The sequence below is a fragment of the Mus caroli genome, chromosome 3 (assembly GCF_900094665.2).
Source record: "Mus caroli chromosome 3, CAROLI_EIJ_v1.1, whole genome shotgun sequence".
Classification (NCBI taxonomy): Eukaryota; Metazoa; Chordata; class Mammalia; order Rodentia; family Muridae; genus Mus; species Mus caroli.
In genome coordinates, this window is record NC_034572.1 from 110578833 (window position 1) to 110599394 (window position 20562).

General features: G+C 43.6%; 1 protein-coding gene across 3 annotated transcripts in view; it reads left to right on the forward strand.

The window, feature by feature from the left end:
* The window catches only part of Frrs1 (ferric chelate reductase 1), a 44378-nt gene that overhangs the window by 7713 nt on the left and 16103 nt on the right, over positions 1–20562 (forward strand). For all 3 annotated transcript variants that reach the window (XM_021158834.2, XM_029475395.1, XM_021158835.2), the window contains exons 3-7: positions 11449–11665; positions 13932–14068; positions 14938–15032; positions 16285–16432; positions 18373–18555. In XM_021158834.2, coding sequence (XP_021014493.1) covers positions 11470–11665; positions 13932–14068; positions 14938–15032; positions 16285–16432; positions 18373–18555 — 759 coding nt within the window. In that variant the 5' untranslated portion in view covers positions 11449–11469. The remainder of the gene's footprint in view (positions 1–11448; positions 11666–13931; positions 14069–14937; positions 15033–16284; positions 16433–18372; positions 18556–20562) is intronic.

Here is a 20562-nt window from a genome sequence, read left to right on the forward strand (position 1 = left end):
CTGTCCTGGAACTCACTTTGTAGACCAGGCTGGCCTCGAACTCAGAAATCCGCCTGCCTCTGCCTCCCAAGTGCTGGGATTAAAGGTGTGCGCTATCACTGCCTGGCTACTACTTTCTATATAGACCAAGCTAGCCTTGGAGTCACAGAAATTCACCTGCCTCTGCCTATGCACCTGCATGGGCCACCATGTCCACCAGTGTTTTATTTTAAAAGCTCTCTGAACTTCCTGTTGTGTATCGAGAAAAAGCCTTTGTATATTTCCTGTAAGGATTAGAGTCCATGTATGCACAGTGCTTAGCGTGATGGGTAGGATAGAATGGATTCTGGATACATAGTTGCACAAGGGGATTATAGATTAGTGAGTTTTGCTTTTATTTCATCTGCTAGTTTCATGCTACTCCACTAACACCCAATTTTCTTTTGGGAAGAGGATGCTGTGTCATAGCCATATAGAATGTTCCAGACAAAAGTCCTAAAGATATAATGAGGTATTTTGTTCCAGTCATTACTCCAGATCAGGAAGGGATCTGGGAAAACCACCTGCTGATGACTGAGCAGGGGAAAAGCAGGATTAGACGGTGGCATGCAAGCTGTGACACCCTCCCTCACTCCCACCTCCCCATGATTTTCTCAGCCTTCATCCTCATCTTTTGTTTCCGCATGCTCCGTCATGTCTTTTCAACTGTCTTAAGTGGTTAGAGTTTGTTGTGTCTGGCCAGTAGATCACAACCTGGGTTCTAGCCTGGAAAGGCATTTTGGAAACCTGGAAGAGAAGATGGGCTGGGCTGCGTGAGATAAGGAAGGAACCAAGACAAAGCTCTTTGCTCTAGGTTTAATTTTTACTATTCCGGCACTCAGTTATAAAGGAACGGGGAGGAGCCCAATTCCCGCCAAATAATCTGGGGGTCCAGTAGCAGGGTGACCACGTGATGGCTTCGGAACAGCAAGGCTGCAGGTTCCAGCAGTGGGCGTGGCAGAACGATTGAGCGGGAAGCTCCACCCCTGAGCAAGCAGGTTTCAGGCTGGGGGAGGGGAGACTACATCTCCTCCCTGTTGTTAATAAAAATAAAAATAAAATAAAAAAAAGACTGGCCTGAGGCAAAAAAATTATCCATGCTCAATAGTTCTGCCTGAATTCTTAGGGCTAAAGAAAAAACCTGTCTCCTTGGGATTCCCTAACTTTTCTTATGGTAAACCAACCTTGAGCAGAGACTTTTGTCTTAGTTCCTTCCTTATCTCGAGCAGCCCAGCCCCTCTTCTCTTCCAGGTTTCCAAAATGCCTTTCCAGGCTAGAACCCAGGTTGTGATCTACTGGCCAGACACAACAAGAGTTCACGGGTCTCAGGTTGGTATTCACTGGGCCATTTACACCTTTGGGTTTTCAGAACCTTCTCTGAAAATGTCTTAACTCCAGTTGTTAATTTTAAAAGGTCATTTTCCCCCCTTCCTGTTTCCTCCTGTGAAAATGAACTCTGGAACTCTTTTAAAAAGCTGGGCAAGTGGAAATACTTGACCTGGTTTTTGATTTCTGTGTGACTTGAGATTCAGCTATCAAAGGCAATGTAGTCCTTGGTGTGGAAGTTTTCTGGGAAAGTGCAGTTACTGGGATGAAGCGGAGAAATATTATATCATATTTCTGAAATATTTTAGAAGGTTTAGGCAGAAGATTAGTGAGCTTCCAGCTGTGAGCTTCCAGCTGTTAGTGACTGCAGCCTGGGAGGAATAATTAGTGTTCATTTCTGATGGGGAAGTTAAGGCTGGTGGAACACAATGACCATGATTATCCATGTTAAAAAAAACAAAGAGACTCATTTGTTTTTTTCCAAATATGTGCGTGTTTCTGTGTCTGTGCACTTGAGTGCAGGAACTGGCAGAAGCCACATACATCAAATCCCCCTGAACTGGAGGTACCGGCCGTTTTGAGCTGCCTCACTTGGGTTCTGGGAATTGAACTGCTCATTTCTTAGTTTCCTCCTTAAAGATAACTGCTTGTTTATTTATTTAGTTACGTATTTATTTGTTTATTTATTGTGCGCACTTGGATGTGCCACTGCATGTTTTTGGTGGCCAGAAGACATACTGTGAGAGTCGGTTCCTAACTGCCAGATTCTCACCAAGTGTTCGTTCCCTTTCCTCTTCTTCTGTCTTGCGGTTCGTTCCTTTGTAGGTGAGACTGTCACCTTTCCTCTGTCCTCCTCACAGACACTTTCTGGATTGACTACGCGCTTTGTGACTAGCCTTAGCTTTTTACCAGTCTTCCTGTCCTTCTACCTTCGCCTTCAAAGCTTTTCTTACCTAACTCTGCACCAGCTATTTCTGTCGTGTGTGAACTTAGTCCCTCTGGGTTTTCAGAGTTCACAGTCTACCAGGTTTGTCCCAGATCTTAGGTGAAGAAAAAAAAATGTTGAGTTTAACATGGAATGGGAACTCCATTTTGTCATAGAAGTCATATTATCAATGGTGGTTCTGTTCTAGGCTGAAAACCTAGAAGCCGAAGCTCATTCACCTAAAAACGTTAATGATGTTTTCACTCCAAAAGTGTCCTTTTAATTCCTGTGGTAACATCAGAGGATGAATGGGAGGCTCAGAGAGGGCTGGAGAGGCGGCTCAGCTCAATGGTTAAGAGCATTGGTGGCTCTTAGAGGATCCCTTTTTAGTCCCAGCACCTACCTACATGGTAGCTCACAAGTGTTTATAATTCCAGTCCCAGAGGGCTGGCACTGCATGAATATGGTGCCAAAATGAAGAAGTAGCTATTTCCATGGGAGAATATAGTTGATTGAAATCATGGAGGTTTTATCCAGGCAATGGTGGCATACACCTTTAATCCCAGCACTTGGGAGGCAGAAGCCAGGATATCTCTGTGAGTGAGTTTGAGACTACCCTGGTCAGTTCCAGGACAGCCCTGAAACTGTACCTACAGAGAAACTCTTGTCTTGAAAAACCAAACCAGGGCTGGGGAGATGGCTCAGTGGTTAAGAGCGCTGACTGCTCTTCTGAAGGTCCTGAGTTCAAATCCCAGCAACCACATGGTCGCCCACAACCATCCATAATGAAATCTGATGCCCTCCTCTGGATTGTCTGAAGGCAGTTACAGTGTACTTACATACAATAAATAAATAAATCTTAAAAAAAAAGTTCAAAAAAAAAAAGAAAGAAAAACCAAACCAAACCATACAAACAAAGAAATAAACAAAAAGAGGGAAGGCTTTCAAGTGCTTTAAGAATAGTAGTGGTTAAATATTATGCATAATTTCAAAGATATTTCATTGTGAGAGATAATTATTTATTAGCATTTTTATAGTTTTTAGGCTCATAAATGGAACACAGAGAAAATGAGCACTTTCTATTAGTTACATCCATCTTTTGTTTTTTAAAAAGTCTCTTTGCATAACTTGTTTGCTTTTTCCTTACTTCTGAGAACTTTCCTTTCCCCCAAAATCTCAACCTTGATTCAAAACTAATTGTTTCTGTATATTGTAAAGTAGTTATTGTTCAATGGTAGGTTAAGATCCATTGCTACATTGTGAGATTGTGAAATGTAAACAGCCCTGATTAAAAAAAAAAAGAAACAATAAACAAACAAAAAACAAAGTAAAAAAAAACCCCAAAAACCTAAGGTCTTTCCCAAATCATTTAAATGATTGATTTAGGCTGGATTTGCTTTTTTTTTTTTAATTAAAGAGTTATCTATCTATCTATCTATCTATCTATCTATCTATCTATCTATCTATCTATCTATCATTTAATGTGGGACAGAGTTTTTCTGTTCAACAGCCTTGGCTGTCCTGGATCTTGCTTTGTAGACCAAGCTGACCTCAAACACTGAGATTCACCTGCCTCTGCCTCATGAGTGCTGAGATTAAAGGTATGTGCCATCATGCCTGGCCAGATTTATTTCTTTTTATTATTTTAGATTACATGTAGGTTTGTGTGTGATGTGTGCACTTGAGTGCAGGTGACCAAGGAGACCAGAGGACTCAGAGCCAGTCAAGTCAGCTCCTCTGGTGCTGGAGTTACAGATAGATAGCTGTGAGTTACGATGGCTATTCCTGGTTGTTAATGACTCTATCTGGAGTGAACTACAATCCAGAAATGGAGGGAATACCTGTGAGAGATTTTTATGCTTGCTTTGAAGTGGGTGAATCTGCTTCTAGTCCAGACCTGTGAGGTAGGAAGACTCACACCTTTGATCCAGTTCTTGAGGTGGGAAGACACACTTTTAATCAGGGCCACAGCTTCTGCTGGAAGCCTATATAAAGACATAAAAGAAGGAAGCTAGCGCTCTTTGCCTGCTTGCCCTTGCCTTAGCACATCCATTTCCCATGGTGTGGAAACTATATTACAAACTTAGAGATAAATGCCTTTGATATCTTGATTCACCAACTGTGGGTGGCAATAGATTTGGTGACCCTGTATATGAAACTTTTGACAGTTTTGGGGGGAAATACATGAAGTGCTGCTGCTGATTGGTTGCTTTTAACATCTCTGGATAAACTGATAAAGGATAGGGACGATCTCTGTGAAGGACAGCCAGGAACTCAGTGATAAAACTGACCAGTTTTAGATGCAAGTGTGCCCTGGAAGAGAATCTTCTCTTCAGCAGCCACAGGACTTGTGGAAAGTCAAAACCCTCATTAGAAGATTGGTTGAATTACAGTGAAAATTCAAGTCCTAGCTTCAGAGGGCGTCAGAAGTTAAAGTAAGGGCATTAATTAGTAAAGAATTAACTTGGGATAGGGATGTGTGGGCAGACCCTACTGAAGCTGAGAACTTTGACTCCTCAGATTCTCAAGGGTTTACCTCACCCGAGGAAGTGGTTCCTTCAGCTCCACCCCTTGAGCTGTTACCCTTTTCACCTGAGGAAATTTATCCTTCAGTGTCTGATAAACCAGTAGTGACTTTCTCTGAAGAAAATGCCAGGCAAGACAATACTGATGTCCTTCAAGGCCAAGAGTAGACAAAACAATGTTTATAATGACCTAGCCTATAAGTTTGGCACAGGCAAGGTGAATGTTATAGTGGTATGACTCTTATGGGCCTTTGGTACAGACTGATCAATTATGGTGTTCTCAGGCATGAAATTGATAAGAAACCTACTGAATTTTTTCTTTCTATTTTTTTGTCTTTAAAGTTTTATTTTATATATGTGTACACCATTGCTCTCTTCAAACACACCAGAAGAGGGCATCAGATCCCATTACAGATGGTTGTGAGCCACCATGTGGTTGCTGGGAATTGAACTCGACCTCTGGAAGAGCAGTCGGTGCTCTTAGCCTCTGAGCCGCCTCTCCAGCCCTGCCTAATGAGTTTTTGTTTGATCTGTATAAGTGGAAAAGTTCTCAACCAAATGAAAGAAAGGCGATTGGATTATGACAAGAGGCAATCTTGGCCAATGAATCAATTTCTGGATTTGAACCAGTTTTTAGACTCAAAACCCCTTGAATGAAGGGGTGGCCAGGTTTCCCTGAGGAAACACTTGATAAAAACATCTTGATAAAACACTAAAAGTTTTACTGTCAACCTTTCTCCAGTTCTTCCTCAGAGGTACCTATGGCCTTTTACATAGATAACTATACACCAGGGGAAAGGAGACTGGTTCTTAATTGACATTGATTCTGAGAGAACTCAAGACACAGTTGAAGTAGGAGTTTATGGAAGCCAGGTTATTAATGGAATTTTGGCTGAAGTCTGACTCACAGTAGGTCCAGTAGGTCCCCACACTCATTCTGAGGTTATTCCCCCAGTTCCAGAATGTATAATTGGGATAGATATTCTTAGACATTGGAAGAATTCTTTCATTGGTTCCCTGACCTGTGAAGTGAGGGCTATTATGGTTGGAAAGACTAAATGGAAGCCTTTGGAGTTGCCTCTGCCAAAGAACATAGTCAGTCTAAATCAGTATTGCATCCCTGGAGGAACTGCAGAAACTAGTGCCACCATCATGGACTTGAAAGATGCAGAGATGGTGGTTCCACCACATCTCCATATCTCCTTTAACTCTCCTATCTGGTCAGTGCAGAAGACAGTTGACTACTAAAAACTCAATCAGGCAGTAACTCTGATTGCACCTGCTGTAATGTAGTGTCCTTCCTTGAGCAAATTAATACACCTGTCAGTACATGCTGTGCAGCTATTGATCTTAGCAAATGCCTTCTTCTCAGTACCTGTCTGCAAGGACCACCACACCAGAAGCAATTTTCTTTCAGTTGGCAAGGCCAGCAATATCCACAAAGTATCACTTTGGAGTACTATATTGGCGATATTATGCTAATTGTACCAAATGAGCAGGAGGTAGCAACTCATTGAATTCCTTAGTAACTCATGCATATCAGGATGGAAAATAAGTCCAACCAAAATTCACGGACCTTCTACATTAGTGAAATTCTTAGGAGCCCAGTGGTGTAGGGCATTCAGGGTAAGTTATGGCACCTGGACCTCTGATACCAAGAAGGAAGCACAACATAGAGTGGATCTGCTTGGGTTTTAGAGACAGCACATTCTTCATTATGTGACATGGAAAGCTGCTAGCTTTGTGTAGGGCCTGGATTAGGAGGAGGTTCTTCTGCAGGTCCAAACTTCTGTACTACTTGGACCATATGATCCAGCAGACCTGATGGTACTTGAGGTGCTAGTGACAGACCAGGATGCTATTTCGAGCTATGGTAGGCCTCATAGATAACTAGAAAGATAGTTCTTGGCCTGCTATTGAGAAACTGAAGATTTGACAATAGGCCACCAAGTTACTGTTTGGCCTGAGCTGCCCATCATGATCTGGGTGTTATTGGACCCACCAAGTTAAAAAGCAGCAGCAATCTGTTATCAAATGGAGGTGGTATACATGTGACTGGGCTTGATCAGGTCCTGAAGGCACAAGCAAGTTACATAAAGTTGCCCAAATGCCTATGGTTCCTACTCCTGTTACAATGCTGTCTCCTGACACACACACACACACACACACACACACACACACACACACACACACCACACACTTTCAGTTGTTCACTGACTCATGGGCTGTAGCCATTGGATTGGCTGGATGGCCAGGGACTTGGAAAGTGCATGATTGGAAAATGGTGAGAAAGATATCTGGGGAAGAAGTATGTGGCCAAATCTCTCCAAATGGGCGAAGTATGTGAAGATTCTTCTGTCTCATGGTCTCATGTAAATGCTTATCAAAAGGTGACTTCAGCTGAGGAGGAGTTCAGTAATCAAGTAGATAGGATGACCCGTTCAGCCTCTTTCCTCAGACATTTCTATCATTGCCCAATGGGCTCATGAACAAAGAGGCCATGGTGACAGAGTTGAGGATTATGCATGGGCTTCACAACATGGACTTCCACTTACCAAGGCTAACCTGGCTACAGCTGCTCCTTGAGTGCCAGAGCTGTCAACAGCAGAGACCAACACTAAGTAAGCCCCAGATATGGCACCATTCCTNGAGGTGACCAGCCATCAACCTGGTGGTAGGTTGACTATCTTGGACTACTTCTTCCAGGGAAAAGACAACACTTTGTTCTTACTGGAGTAAGTACTTATTCCTTTTAAGAATTTGTCTTTTCTCTATGTAATGCTTCTGCCCAAACCACCATCCATTGCCTTACAGAATGCCTTAACCCACCATCATGGTATTCTCCCTATACAGTATTGCTTCTGACTAAGAAACTCATTTTACAGCCAGAGAAGTGCGACAGTGGGCCCACAGTTGTGGAATCAACTGGTCTACCATCTTCCTTACCATTCTGAGCTAGCTGGCCTGATGGAAAGATGGAGTGGCCTTTTGAAGACACAGTTACAGCACCAATTAGGTGGCAGCAGCCTGGAGGGCTGGGGCAGGGCTCTCCAGAAGACAGTGTATGCTTTGAATCAGCAATGTATGGGATGGTTTCTCCCATAGCCAGGATCCATGGGTACAGGAATCAAGGGGTGGAAAAGGGAATAGTTCCACTCACCATTATCCCTAGTGACCCACTAGGAAAATTTTTGCTTCCTGTTTCCGTAACCCTAAGTTCTGCTGGCCTAGAAGTCTTGGTTCCAGAGGAAGGAGTGCTACTCCTAGGAGCCACAACAAACATTCTATTGAACAGGATGCTCAGACTTCCCCCTGGCCTAAACCCAACAGGCTAAGTTGGGTGTGGTGGTGCACACCTTTAATCAAAGTGCCCAGGAGGCAGGAGGCAGGAGGCAGGAGGCAGGAGGCAGGAGGCAGGAGGCAGGAGGCAGGAGGCAGGAGGCAGGAGGCAGGAGGCAGGNGAGGCAGGAGGCAGGAGGCAGGAGGCAGGAGGCAGGAGGCAGGAGGCAGGAGGCAGGAGGCAGGAGGCAGGAGGCAGGAGGCAGGAGGCAGGGGCAGATGGATCTTTGTGAGTTCAAGGCCAGCCTGGTCAGCAGTGTGAGTTCCAGGACATCCAGGGCTGTTACACAGAGGAAACCAACCAACCAACCAACCAACCAACCAACCAAAACAGATAGGCCAAGAAAGGAATAAAAAAGGATAACAATGTTAGGAGTGGTGATAGATCCAGATCACCATGAGGAAATTGGATTGCCTCTCCACAATGGACATAAGAGAGATTATGTCTGGAGTGCAGGAGATCCTTTAGGGTGTATCAGTGCTACCATATCCTGTGATGAAAGTCAAGGGGAAACTCCAGCAGCCTAATCCAGGCTGATGACCAAGGGCATAGGCTCATCAAGAATGAAGGTATGGGTCACTCCACAAAAAGCGCAGACCTGCTGAGGTGCTTGCAGAGGGTGGAGAGAATACAGAGTGGGTAGTAGAGAAAGGCAAATACCAGCTAAGGCCATGTGACCAGTTGAAGAAACGGGAATTGTAGTTGACTTGAGTACTTTGTTAAGGATTCGTTTGTACAGATAGAAGGAAGGTTTTGTTCTTTGCCTGCTTGCCCTTACCTTATGAGCACACCCATTCCTTCACTGGCATTGGCTCCTACTTCTTTGGGATTCCAGCATATACAGAAGATCAGCTAAGACATCTTGCTTTGTGGGAGTGAGCAACTACTTGATTCTTGGGCTTTCTATACACAGATAGCCATTGTTGATTAGCTAGACTGCAACCTGTAAGTCATTCCAATAAATCCCATATATATATACTAGATCCCACATATATATAATAAATCCGACTATATATATATGTGTGTGTGTGTGTATACACACACACACACACACACACACACACACACACACACTCTCTCTCTCACACACACATATAAAATTTTAGGGGAAAGCACCCAGGTCCAGGCACCTCAGCAGGCTAGGCTCAGCCAACCGTCCCAACACTTCAAATGAAGACATATGTAACAGCAAAAGGCAGAGACAGGGACTCAATTGATGCATGTATCAGGCAGAGACACAGCAGAGCGGTCTAGTGACTTGAAGAGCTGGGGCAGTGAGCAAAAGGTACAAGACTGGTCTGGCTGTCCGTAATGTCAGTTCTGGTTGGATGATGTCATCGCTGTCCCTGCTGGAGGAGAGCAATCTGGCCTCTACTCCAGGGTGCAGCTTCACCATCGCTGTTCATTGTCCTTACCTGCCCTCCTAGACTGTACTGTTTGCAGATTGCAGGGTGAGATCTAGTTTAGTACAAAGATTCTTATCTCTCTGACTCCAGCCTTGAGCAATTTAGCTATCACAAGTGTGGGCCCAAGTGAGGAGGCATCAAGGTTGTGAGAGGCTGGCTTGCTTTAGCAACCAAGCAAGAGGCACAGAAGAAGGTGGTAGTCACAGTGTAATGTATCCGACCTTGGCTTGAGGTATTATGGCCACTAGGTAGAGTTATGTGCTATTCACTATGCAAATATAACAGGCCAGTGTCATGGCTCAGCAGGAAGAAGCACTTGCCACCAAGCCTGACTACCTGAATTTGATCCCTTGGCCCCAGCTCTTCAGGTCACCGCACCTCTCTGCTGTGTCCCTGCCTGATGCATGCGCTGATTGAGTCCCTTGTCTCTGCCTCTAGCTATTATACACCTCTTCAGCTGGAGTGTTGGGATGATTGGCTGAGCCTCGCCTGCTGGGGTGCCTGGAGCTGGGTGCTTTTCCCCCTAAAATTCTAGTAACAGGTTTGCTTGTGATAGAAGGTCTAGGAAACCAGGATGTAACTGAAAAACCTCCAACTGCTCCGCTTTACATACAGTTACATCCTTTACCCTTCTGCCTCCTAGAGTCACGAGCATTTTCAAAGTCACACTTTCCTCTAAGCCTGCAGAGAAGTATTGAGCTTCTCCTACTTTTCCCGAAACTCACGCTTGGCTTGTTGGTTCCACTTACCACCTTTCCAGAGAGGAATTCCGGATAACTTGGAAGTTTGACAGAAGACGGGGAGTTCCATTTCTGTGTTGCTTCTAGGCTTTTCCGTCTGCAGCCTGTTCAGAGTGTTGACTTCATACACTTCCCATATAATGTGACCCTGCCAGTTACTTCTAGCTCTCTGAAACACTGTGGGTTTTCAGGTCCGGGATATATGCATGGGATGAAAGTCCTCTATCTGGGCTAGTATGGAGGTTGGTGTAGTGTGGCTGGTTTTCTAACAGTTGGGAAGAGAAAGCTGAGGAGAGGTTTGCATGGCATTTAGCGGACAGTCAATTCTTAATTCAGACATGGCAGGGACTACAGGTGATAATATTGTTTCTGACTGGATGGTGGTGGCACGTGCCTTTGATCACAGCACTCTGGAGGCAGAGGCTGGTGGATCTCTTGAGTTTGGGGCCAGCATAGTCTACAGAGTGAGTTCTAGGACAGCCAAGGTTACACAGAGAAATCCTGTCTAAACCAACCAACCAACCAACCAACCAACCAACCAACACAAACCAAAACAGAAAATACTGTTTCTGGATATTGTTTGTCTGTTTTCCATATTACAAATAAAATGTTACACCTACCACTATTATTAGTTTAGTGAGAAGTTAGAAGAAGTCATAGTAGAAGTCTATTAAGGTGGTGGTAAATCCAGAAAAATCTATTCTTTAAGCCTTGGGGTGAGGTGGGAAGCCTTTGTTTTTATTGGACCAACTTACTCTTCTTTTACCATGCCCCCTCCCCAACCCACCCACTCTCTCTTTAGGGACAGGCTATCACTGTGTAGCTCTGGCTGGTCTGAAATTCCCTAGGTAGACCAGGCTGGCGTCAGTCCTATAGAGATCCTGCCTGGCGTCACACCTGGCGCCATCATATTGATAAAAGCACTCACTATCTACCCTTTTTGACTTTGGGTTCTATTTTCATTTTGTTAAAATAAAATAACTCACTTTTAAGGTCAGGAAATAGAACCTTGCTGAAGTCTCACAGTTGGTGTTTGGTAAAACAGATTTATCAGGTACCATACCCTTTTCAGTATGTATCTTGATCAAGCCTTGAAAGAAAGTATTTGCGTAGGATCCCTGCCTTGTGTTATGAAAACTGTCATGTTGTATTTTAATTATATTTGCAGGTGACGTGTCCTCACTTGGGAATGGCGGCTCCCCAGCTCACCCTCAGTATCCTTGTGATGGCCTTGCTCACTAGTTCTGTGACTGCTTATCCCAATGGCAAAGTACCAATGTCCTGTGGTGGGATGATCCCCCAACATAACCACAGCCCAAAGTCTGAGCCTATTCACCAAATCACAGTGAGTCAGACGACCTTCAGACCTGGAGACCAGATCAAAGGTATGAGTGCTGGAGATAATGATCTGCATTTTTTTTTAGTTTTTTTTTTAAAATTAATTTAATTTGTTTTTTACTTATTCACTGTTTATCCCGCTCACTGCCCACTTCTTGATCACCCCCTCCTACAATCTTTTTTTTTTGTTTTTTTTTTCCGAGACAGGGTTTCTCTGTATAGCCCTGGCTGTCCTGGAACTCACTTTGTAGACCAGGCTGGCCTTGAACTCAGAAATCTGCCTGCCTCTGCCTCCCGAGTGCTGGGATTAAAGGCATGCGCCACCACACCCAGTTCCCCTACAATCCTTCTTGATCCCCTCCCCTCCTCTGAGTGTGTGGGGGCCCCCTGGGTATCCCCCCTACCCTGGCTCTTCAAGTCTCGTCGAGGCTGGGTGCTTCCTCTCCCACTGAGGCCAGTCAAGGCAGCCCAGCTAGAAGAACATATCCCATATGTAGGAAACAGCTTTTGGGACAGCTCCCATCCCAGTTGTTCGGGATCCACACGAAGACCAAGGCGCACATCTGCTACATATGTGAGGAGAGGCCTAGGTTGGTTTCTCTGTGTAGTTTTGGCTGTCCTGGAACTCACTCTGTAGACTGAGCTGACCACAATCTCAGAGTGCTGGGACTAAAGGTGTGCGTCATCCCTGCTGGCATGATTTGCATTTTTGGCTAGATTCTCTCAGTATTTGTTGAGTTTTTACCATGACTAGAATTAGGCCATTTCATTTTAACCTATTTATTTGTGTTGTTACCCAGTCATCATCTATTTGCATTTTCTGTTTACTACACATGTCTGTATTATGTAAATGGCATATCTTCCTTGTTAAGGGCAAGATCAAAAGTAAGGTTTTTTAGAATACCAAGGTATGTATTTGTTAGTTTTATTGTATCAACATTACATTTATTATGTATTATATCTTGAACATTATTAAGGCAGTGGAACAGAAAACTAAATTTATTTTATGTTGTTTTGCCCTGCCCCTCTTTTAAAACTAGCGCAATCTCTTAAGTTTCTCTGATTCTTCTGGCAAAATCGTGTGGTAGTGTGTGCCTTAATCCCAGCATTGTGGAGACTGAGGAAGGGTCAGGGTTTGGGGCAGCTTGGACTATATGTATAGCAAGACCATGTCTCAGAGAAAACAAAAATACACCTGTGATAGCATTTGGAAATTTTAGAAATGCATCATGTCAATAGGAATTACTTTTTTTAAAATAAAGATTTATTGATTATTATATGCAAGTACACTGTAGCTATCTTCAGACACACCAGAAGAGGGCATCAGATCTTATTACAGATGGTTGTGAGCCACCGCTGAGCCATTTCATCAGCCTGTCAATAGGAATTCTTAACAAAAAGAATACCTGAAGAAATAAACCAGGAATACCATGTGTGATTTAGATGTCTCTTACTTTGTAAAATAGAGTATTAAAGATGGTCAGACTTGTAGTAGAGAAACAAGTTCTTACTTTCATCTAGAATTTTCTAAATGAATAAATTTTCCCCTATAGATTGTTGCCTAGCTGTCACTCACACTTTAACCCCTTGTGGAATGGCCATTACTATCTCATGATGGCACAGGTCTGTAATTCCAGCCACACAGTAGCCTGAGACAAGATGATCCTAAGTTCAAGGCTAGCCTGTGCTCCACAGAATGAGTTCAAGGCTAGCCTGGGTAACTTACAGAAACCATATCTCAAAATACAAAGTACAAGAGGGTGGAAGATATAGTTCCTTGGTGGAGTCGTTGACTAGCACCCATGTGCAAGGTCCTAGGCTCAGTTCTTAGTGCTGCAGAATAAACAACTAGCCAACCACTGGCAAACAAACAAATGAACCTCTTTCCTCCCAAATGTGGCATGCATGCTCTATGGAACAGAATTCAGATATTCTTCTATAGGCTAGCTTTTAACCTATGTGGTTTTATATCTATCTATCTATCTATCTATCTATCTATCTATCTATCTATCTATCTATCTATCTATCTATCATGTATAGTGTTCTGCCCGAATGTATGCCTGCATGACAGAAGAGGGCACCAGATCACATTATAGATGGCTATGAGCCATCATGTGGTTGCTGGGAATTGAATTCGGGACTCCTGGAAGAGCAATCAGTGCTCTTAACCCCTGATCCATCACTCCAGCCCAACCTATGTGGTTTTGAAGAGATAGTTTGTAACTATCTCTTCAAAACTAGCTTTTTCTAAATGCTTCCATGGACTATTTCTAAATCTTTTATGCTAACCTCTCTCTTTTATCTGTTGCTCAGTTACGTTATCAGGACCACCATTTAGAGGCTTTCTTTTGGAAGCTCGTGATGCTGAGAATTTGAGCGGCCCTCCTATTGGCTCCTTCACTCTGATTGACAGCGAAGAGTCACAACTTCTGACCTGTACCGATGTACAGGTTTGTGTGGAGTTTGAAGTTGATTTCTGTTCGTTTCTCTGGGCTGTTTTTACTCTAGAGGGGTACTAACATGTGCATCAGGCATTTGAATAGGTTACAGTCCCCAAACCTTACCTTACTACTGGGCTCACTTAGGTTACAGTCCCCAAACCTTACTACTGGGCTCACTTGGGAGGGTCTAGAAAGGTAGACTAATAGCTTGAAGAGTTTGTGCTTGGTGATGTTTATGTTATGTTGGAAACTATTGGTTTAAATTTAGCACAATTACTTGAGACATGTTAGTATGCACTTATTTATTTATTTATTTATTATTATTTTTTTATTTTTATTTATTTTGGTTTTTCGAGGCAGGGTTTCTCTGTATAGCCCTGGCTATCCTGGAACTCACTTTGTAGACCAGGCTGGCCTCGAACTCAGAAATCCGCCTGCCTCTGCCTCCCGAGTGCTGGGATTAAAGGCGTGCGCCACCATGATTGGCTAGTATGCACTTTTAATCCCAGCTCTTGGAAGGCAGAGACAGGTGGATTTCAGAGTTTGAGGCCAGCCTGGTCTACAGAGCTAGTCCCAGACCAGCCAGGGATACACAGGAACCTGTCTCAAAAAAAACAAACAAATGAACAATTTAAGACAATTTTTAGTGTGCTGTGTACTAGTGTGTGTGTGTGTGTGTTTGTGTGTATGTATAGGAAGAGGAGGAGGAGAGGCAGGAGGAAGAGGAGGAGAAGGAGCAGGAACTGGAGGCATGCTATCACACATGTGGAGGTCACAAGATAACTTTGTGGAGTCAATTCTCTCCTTCCATCCTTATGTGTGGTCTGACCGTGCTGAGCTGTTGGGTGATGGGATGGTTACTCTTTTTTTTATTTCAGGGATTAGCTGTGAGTCATACAAGGTCATCTACAAAAACAGAAATTAAAGTCTACTGGGATGCTCCAAACCCTGCCCCAGATCACATACGATTTCTGTGAGTACAAGAGTTCACATCTGTGTAACCACTGCCATTGAGATTTGAGTATTCACCTGTGTAGGAAGCTTTTGTAGTAATGACTTACTGATCGAAGAGTTGTCTTGCTTCTTTGTTGATATTTGAGATAGCATCTTGCTATGTAGCATTGACTGGCTAGGAACTCCTTTGTAGATGATGCTGGCTTTGAACTTGTAACAATTCTCCTGCTTCTGACTCCCAAATGGACCTGGCTCCACCCTCCCGCCCCCCCTTTTCTCCAACAGCAAACTTCTAGCACATAGCCCAGGACTTCATGCTATACTCCCCCCCCCCCCCCCCCCCCCCCCCCCCCCCCCCCCCCATCCCACCTTCCACCCTGGCTTTACCTTCCCAAGTGCTTAGATGACAGGTACGTACCACCAAGCCTGGCAGAACTTGATGCCTAAGGGGCACTTTCTAGACATTGTTGAGTGAGGTTTTACACTACTTTACAACTTGTAAGAGCCGTCAATTAGTACTTGAGTGTGTGGTGTGCAGAGTAATACCTCCCGTCTTAGTAAGGCAGTATGAGCAAGACAGGGCTGAAAGTAGAGTGACGACTTTGGCAGCGCTACAACTTGTAGATAGCTTACCGGAAAGTAAACCGCTGCTTGCCTCTTGGAATTGTGGAACCAGAATTACAGTATTGCCCTTTCCCTGTTCATCTACTTAAGGCAGAACGGAGTCTCCTAAGGCCATGTGATGACTCCTGAGTGGAATTCCAGACACATGTGTATCTTACAGGAGAGAATCTTCTCTGGAGACACCTCTGTCTTCTGCTTAACCCGGTCCACAGGCCCCCAGCACTCAGGCGCTCTCTGCTTAGCACAAGGTGCTAAGGTGAACGTCAGTGAGCCCTTGCTTAGGCTGCCTCTATGGAGCTTCGTTTAGTGGCGGCTGCCTTTTGAACTCCTCCTGTGGAGTTCAAGAGGCTGTGAAATGACTGGGAGTGTGCTCTTATGTCAGGGAGCGGAAACCTACATAGTTTAGTTGTGCAATCCAGCATTTGTGACTGTTGTTAAGGAAAAGAACAGACATCAAACAAAAGGGAGAGAGAGGGAGAGGGTCATTAAGTTCCTGTAGTGATGGATCACAACAGTCGTTATAGACTTGCTCCACGCATGAGTGTTCTTCATCCACCTCTCCCCGCACATTTTCCACTTGAAGTTTTGATTGGCTTGTGGTGGGCCACTGTGGGGTTTTGCCTAATCCCATTGGTACTCTCTTTCAGAGCTACAGTTGTTAAGCAATTTAAAATCTACTGGGTGAAGATTCCGAGTCCCGTAATTTCCCAACCAAATGCTCCTCCCTTTACGACACCGAAAGCTACAACCCAACCTTTGACAACGCCACCTTCTGTCTCACACTTAACCAAACCAGTAAGTGATGTTTTTGTATCTTCACCAAATGTGGTCTTGAGTAGCTTTCCTGACAACTGATTCTGTGGTCTGCCTTAGTCTGGGGCATGGGAGGGAGTTTTTGGGTTCTATGTAGGAATCTGAAGGACGTCTTCATTGCAATATTAAGATGCTCTTTTCTGTCTGATGCCCTCTTCAGTCATGCAGACCTACCTGCAAATAGAGCACTTGTATACCTAAAATACATTTATATATAAAAACCTTAAAAAAAAAGTAGATTAGAGTGTTGGGGAACTCAGTTAGGTACAGCAGCGCTTGCTCATAGTCCCTGCAGTTAGGAAGCAGAGGCACCAGGATCCTTGCAAATTTGAGGCCAGGCTGGTGTACATGGTAAGTTCTAGGCATAAATGTCTTTGTTTTCTGATGGTCTTCTGTGATCCTTGTGAAAAAGGTCATTCAACCTTCCAAAGGGGTTGCGACCCACAGTTGAGAACCACTCCTCTGGGTCCCTTTCTCTTTGCTTGTTGTCTGTGTATATCTCCTCTTCCACCCAATGAGGGGCTGGAGAGGTGGCTCAGCAGTCAAGAGACTTGCTGCTCTTCTAGAGGACCTGAGTTTAGTTCCAGGTCTCACATCAGGTGGCTCACAACTTGCAGATAACTCCAGCTGCAGAGAATGGATGCCTTCCTCTGGCTTCCTTGGACCTCCAGCATACACTCACAGACACAAATAAAACTAAACAGGGCTAAATAAACTGTTTACCCTACGCAGTAACAGTCTCACTTGGATTCCTTCTCTTCTGCAGTTTTCCATTATAATGCATGTTGCACTTTTGTTTGACTGTACAGTTATTTAAGAGCTTACTATCTGCGTTAGTCCTCACTTCACTTAATACTCATTTAAAAGCTGCTTTAAGTGAACAAACTGTTTGTAGACCAGCTTCCTAACAGAAAATATTGTCCTTTCATGTGGTCAATTAAACGGGCCCGTTCTTCTTGGAAGTTTTACCACCATGCCTCTGTGCCCATCATAGGGAGCTTCATTCAGAGTTGTGGTATTTTTAGGGTTAGAAGAGATCTCAGAGTCTCTTTCAGATTGCCAGAGGTAAAGACACCCCTAGAGGACAGGTTCTTTGACAGGTGGAGTTGGCCAAGGTGGAGCTCAGAGACCAATGTCACATTTCCAAGGTCTTAATGGCTTCTGTTTTCACCCTACTGTGTTTAGTGATGTCCTCATTAAGTCTGGTTATGGACTCTTTAGCCATCTCTTCTCACACACCACCCTGACAAGCTCTGCTTGTTTTCTTTGCTGGATTGTAGAGCTTTTTTTTTTTTTTTTTGGGTGGAGTTGGGCTTGAGGGGGGGCTCCTTAAGTGCCATACTGGGAGGCTTTGGTTTCAATCAGTGTAGAACATTGGCTGTGCCTCTGGACACAATGGAGTTATTCTTACTGTTGTTTGGAATGGTGGCATACACAAGTGTCCCATCTTTTCCTGTATCACTTACCTCTGAATCTGAATGTATCTTTTAAATGCTGTTGCCTAGATCTACCCATAAAGACTTGACCATGTTTGGCTTGCCTGCTTTTTAAAATACTGTCTCTTGAAAATTAGTGGGTATCCAGTTAGACAAGATTGCCAGTGTGGACTTATCCCTTAGAAAAATTTCAATTTATGGGGAATCTTGCTCCTGGTTCTGACTGGTATGAAGTGTTTTGTATATTAAATAACCATAAGCACTCATGTACCCTGACAGGCCTATCAGTATAGTTTCCTGAATTATAATCAACAATAATTAGGTATAAAAGTCCACAGTCGAAGAATGCTCCTATCGCTTCTAATTTGTGATGCGTCTTGTGTCCCCTGTTTTGAATGTTTATGAAAAGCTTTTCTCAGCTGTCCAGTCCTTGGCAGTAAACTGCTTGCTTCATAGTTAAGATCTTCATCCCTTTTACTTTTCTAGTTCAGTGCCTCCGAGTGTGGGAACAAGAAGTTCTGTGTCAGGAGTCCTTTGAACTGTGATCCAGAGAAGGAGCCTGCATGCGTCTTCCTGTCCTTCACCAGAGACAACCAGTCAGTGATGGTTGAAATGAGCGGACCCAGTGATGGCTATGTGTCGTTTGCATTTTCTCACGACCAGTGGATGGTTTGTATCTATTGCTTATGTCTGGGATGATAGCAGGAGAGCCACCAGAGTGAGCCCTCATCAGCAATAGATTAGCTGTGCCTTCCAGAATTCAAGGGTCAGACCTAAGGGTAGAGTGGGAAATGAAACCCCAAGAGCAGATTCATTTTAATGGCTGTTTCATGATGTCGGTAATAGGGCAGTTACTTCTAAGAGCAGGCTGCCCCAAGGTCAGCTGCGAAGATCACTTTATGTGAAGTAATTTGCCACCTTATGTCCCTGCCTCTTTTTGAAATAGCAGGAATCACAGGTAAAAGAAATGACTGCATAAAATGTCATGTCTGTAATGCCCTTCAGACCAGTCAGGCCTGTGCCCAGGCTGCTGGTGCCCCTGACCTACGTTTCCTGCGTGCCAAGTGCAGTGGACATCTAGGTGATGCGTTCTAACTGCTCCTTTGTCTGATGTGCAAAAGGCCTCATGTGTCTCCTGATTCTTGCTCTTCCTGGGCAGGGGGAGCTGGATGGGTTTAGGGACTCTGTTGGTGGCAGCCTTGTGTTGTTGGGGAAAAGCAGAATGCTGCAGAAGAGGACCCTTGTGCAAATAAATGTAAATTCTCCTCATGAAGGATTGGCAGTGAGCAGAGAGGATGGCCCTTCATGTAGCTTCCTTATTAGGAAAGACAAGTCTTTGGAGACTTTTCTTCATATTAGGTTTCAAACTTGACACCCACTTTTTTTTTTATTTAAAAAAAACGGGAGCCATAGTTCAATACAGCAAAACAAAACAGAACAAGACAAAACAGAACTCTCACATGACCGTGAAAGAAGGACCAAGATTTATTCCAAAATGCACTCCATGTAAGATGGTGGCACAGGCCTTTAATCCCAGCGTTCAGGAGATTAAAGTAAGAGACTAGGGATTTCAAGGTTGTGGAAAATTTGAGGGCATCAGCAGGTCTCAAAAACAAAACAAAACAAAACAACAAAGCAAACACAAAAAGACAAAACAAACAAACAACAACAACAATCCAAACGAGAATAATAGTAGCAAAGCCACAGGTTACCTCACAAACATCTACCAATAAGACAACTTCAACCTCTTCTCTTCAGCGAGACTTTTATGGGAAGCTTTCTACATTTTTATGGAACATAATGTTGTAATCGTGCAAAATATTTCCCTTGCTTTCTCCCTGTAATTACCATCAGAGCTGCGGCTTATTCTTTTGGGTGTTCTCAGCACTAGCAAAATGAATCAAATTTGTTGCCTGAGAAGAATAATGAGGTTGAGTTAAGAGCCAACTGTGACTCTAGAGCAGTAACAAGAAGGCAGCGACCACTTGTCACCGTGACCGTGCTTGTGATGCGAATGGGATGGGATTGGCCATGAAACAACGTCTGGAGATGAGTGCAGGTAGCATTGAAAGGCCTTGTTGGATAAACAACGTAATTTCCTTAAGGTGCATCTCTGTGGCACGGCATTCATTTGTCAGTCAGGTATTTTTTTTATTATATATGACATAGCATGTCCTATTTGTCATCCAAATATAAAAACAACTTATTTTTCTAAGTGTAGCTTAAATTCATGCTGTAATGTAATAGCACATTTCCTCCTACTGGCCACAGTCAAGGGGAGAGGGGAGGATTTTTGTTGTGTTGACTGTGATAGTGGATGCCCCACAGGTACATGAGTTCTTGTACATTGTAGGCAGGATGGCACAAGTGTATTTATCTCTAATTTGAGATATGTGTAATCCCACTTAGAAATCTTACCTATTTCTCTTAGAGTGCTCATCAAAAAGTGTTTATAAAAAGATTTAATTATGCAGGTGCAGTTAGTTTACAGAGAGAGCGTGCTTAATGATTAAAATCAGCTGTACACCTGGTTGCCTAAATAGATAGAAATGGATCATCTTCAGAATATATATTTAAAGTAGTTATTTCTATTTAAGGTTGTTATTTTTAAAACTTTAGTGTACTTTTGAGACAAGGTCACTCTGTAGTGGTTATTACACTTTTTTTTTTTTTTTT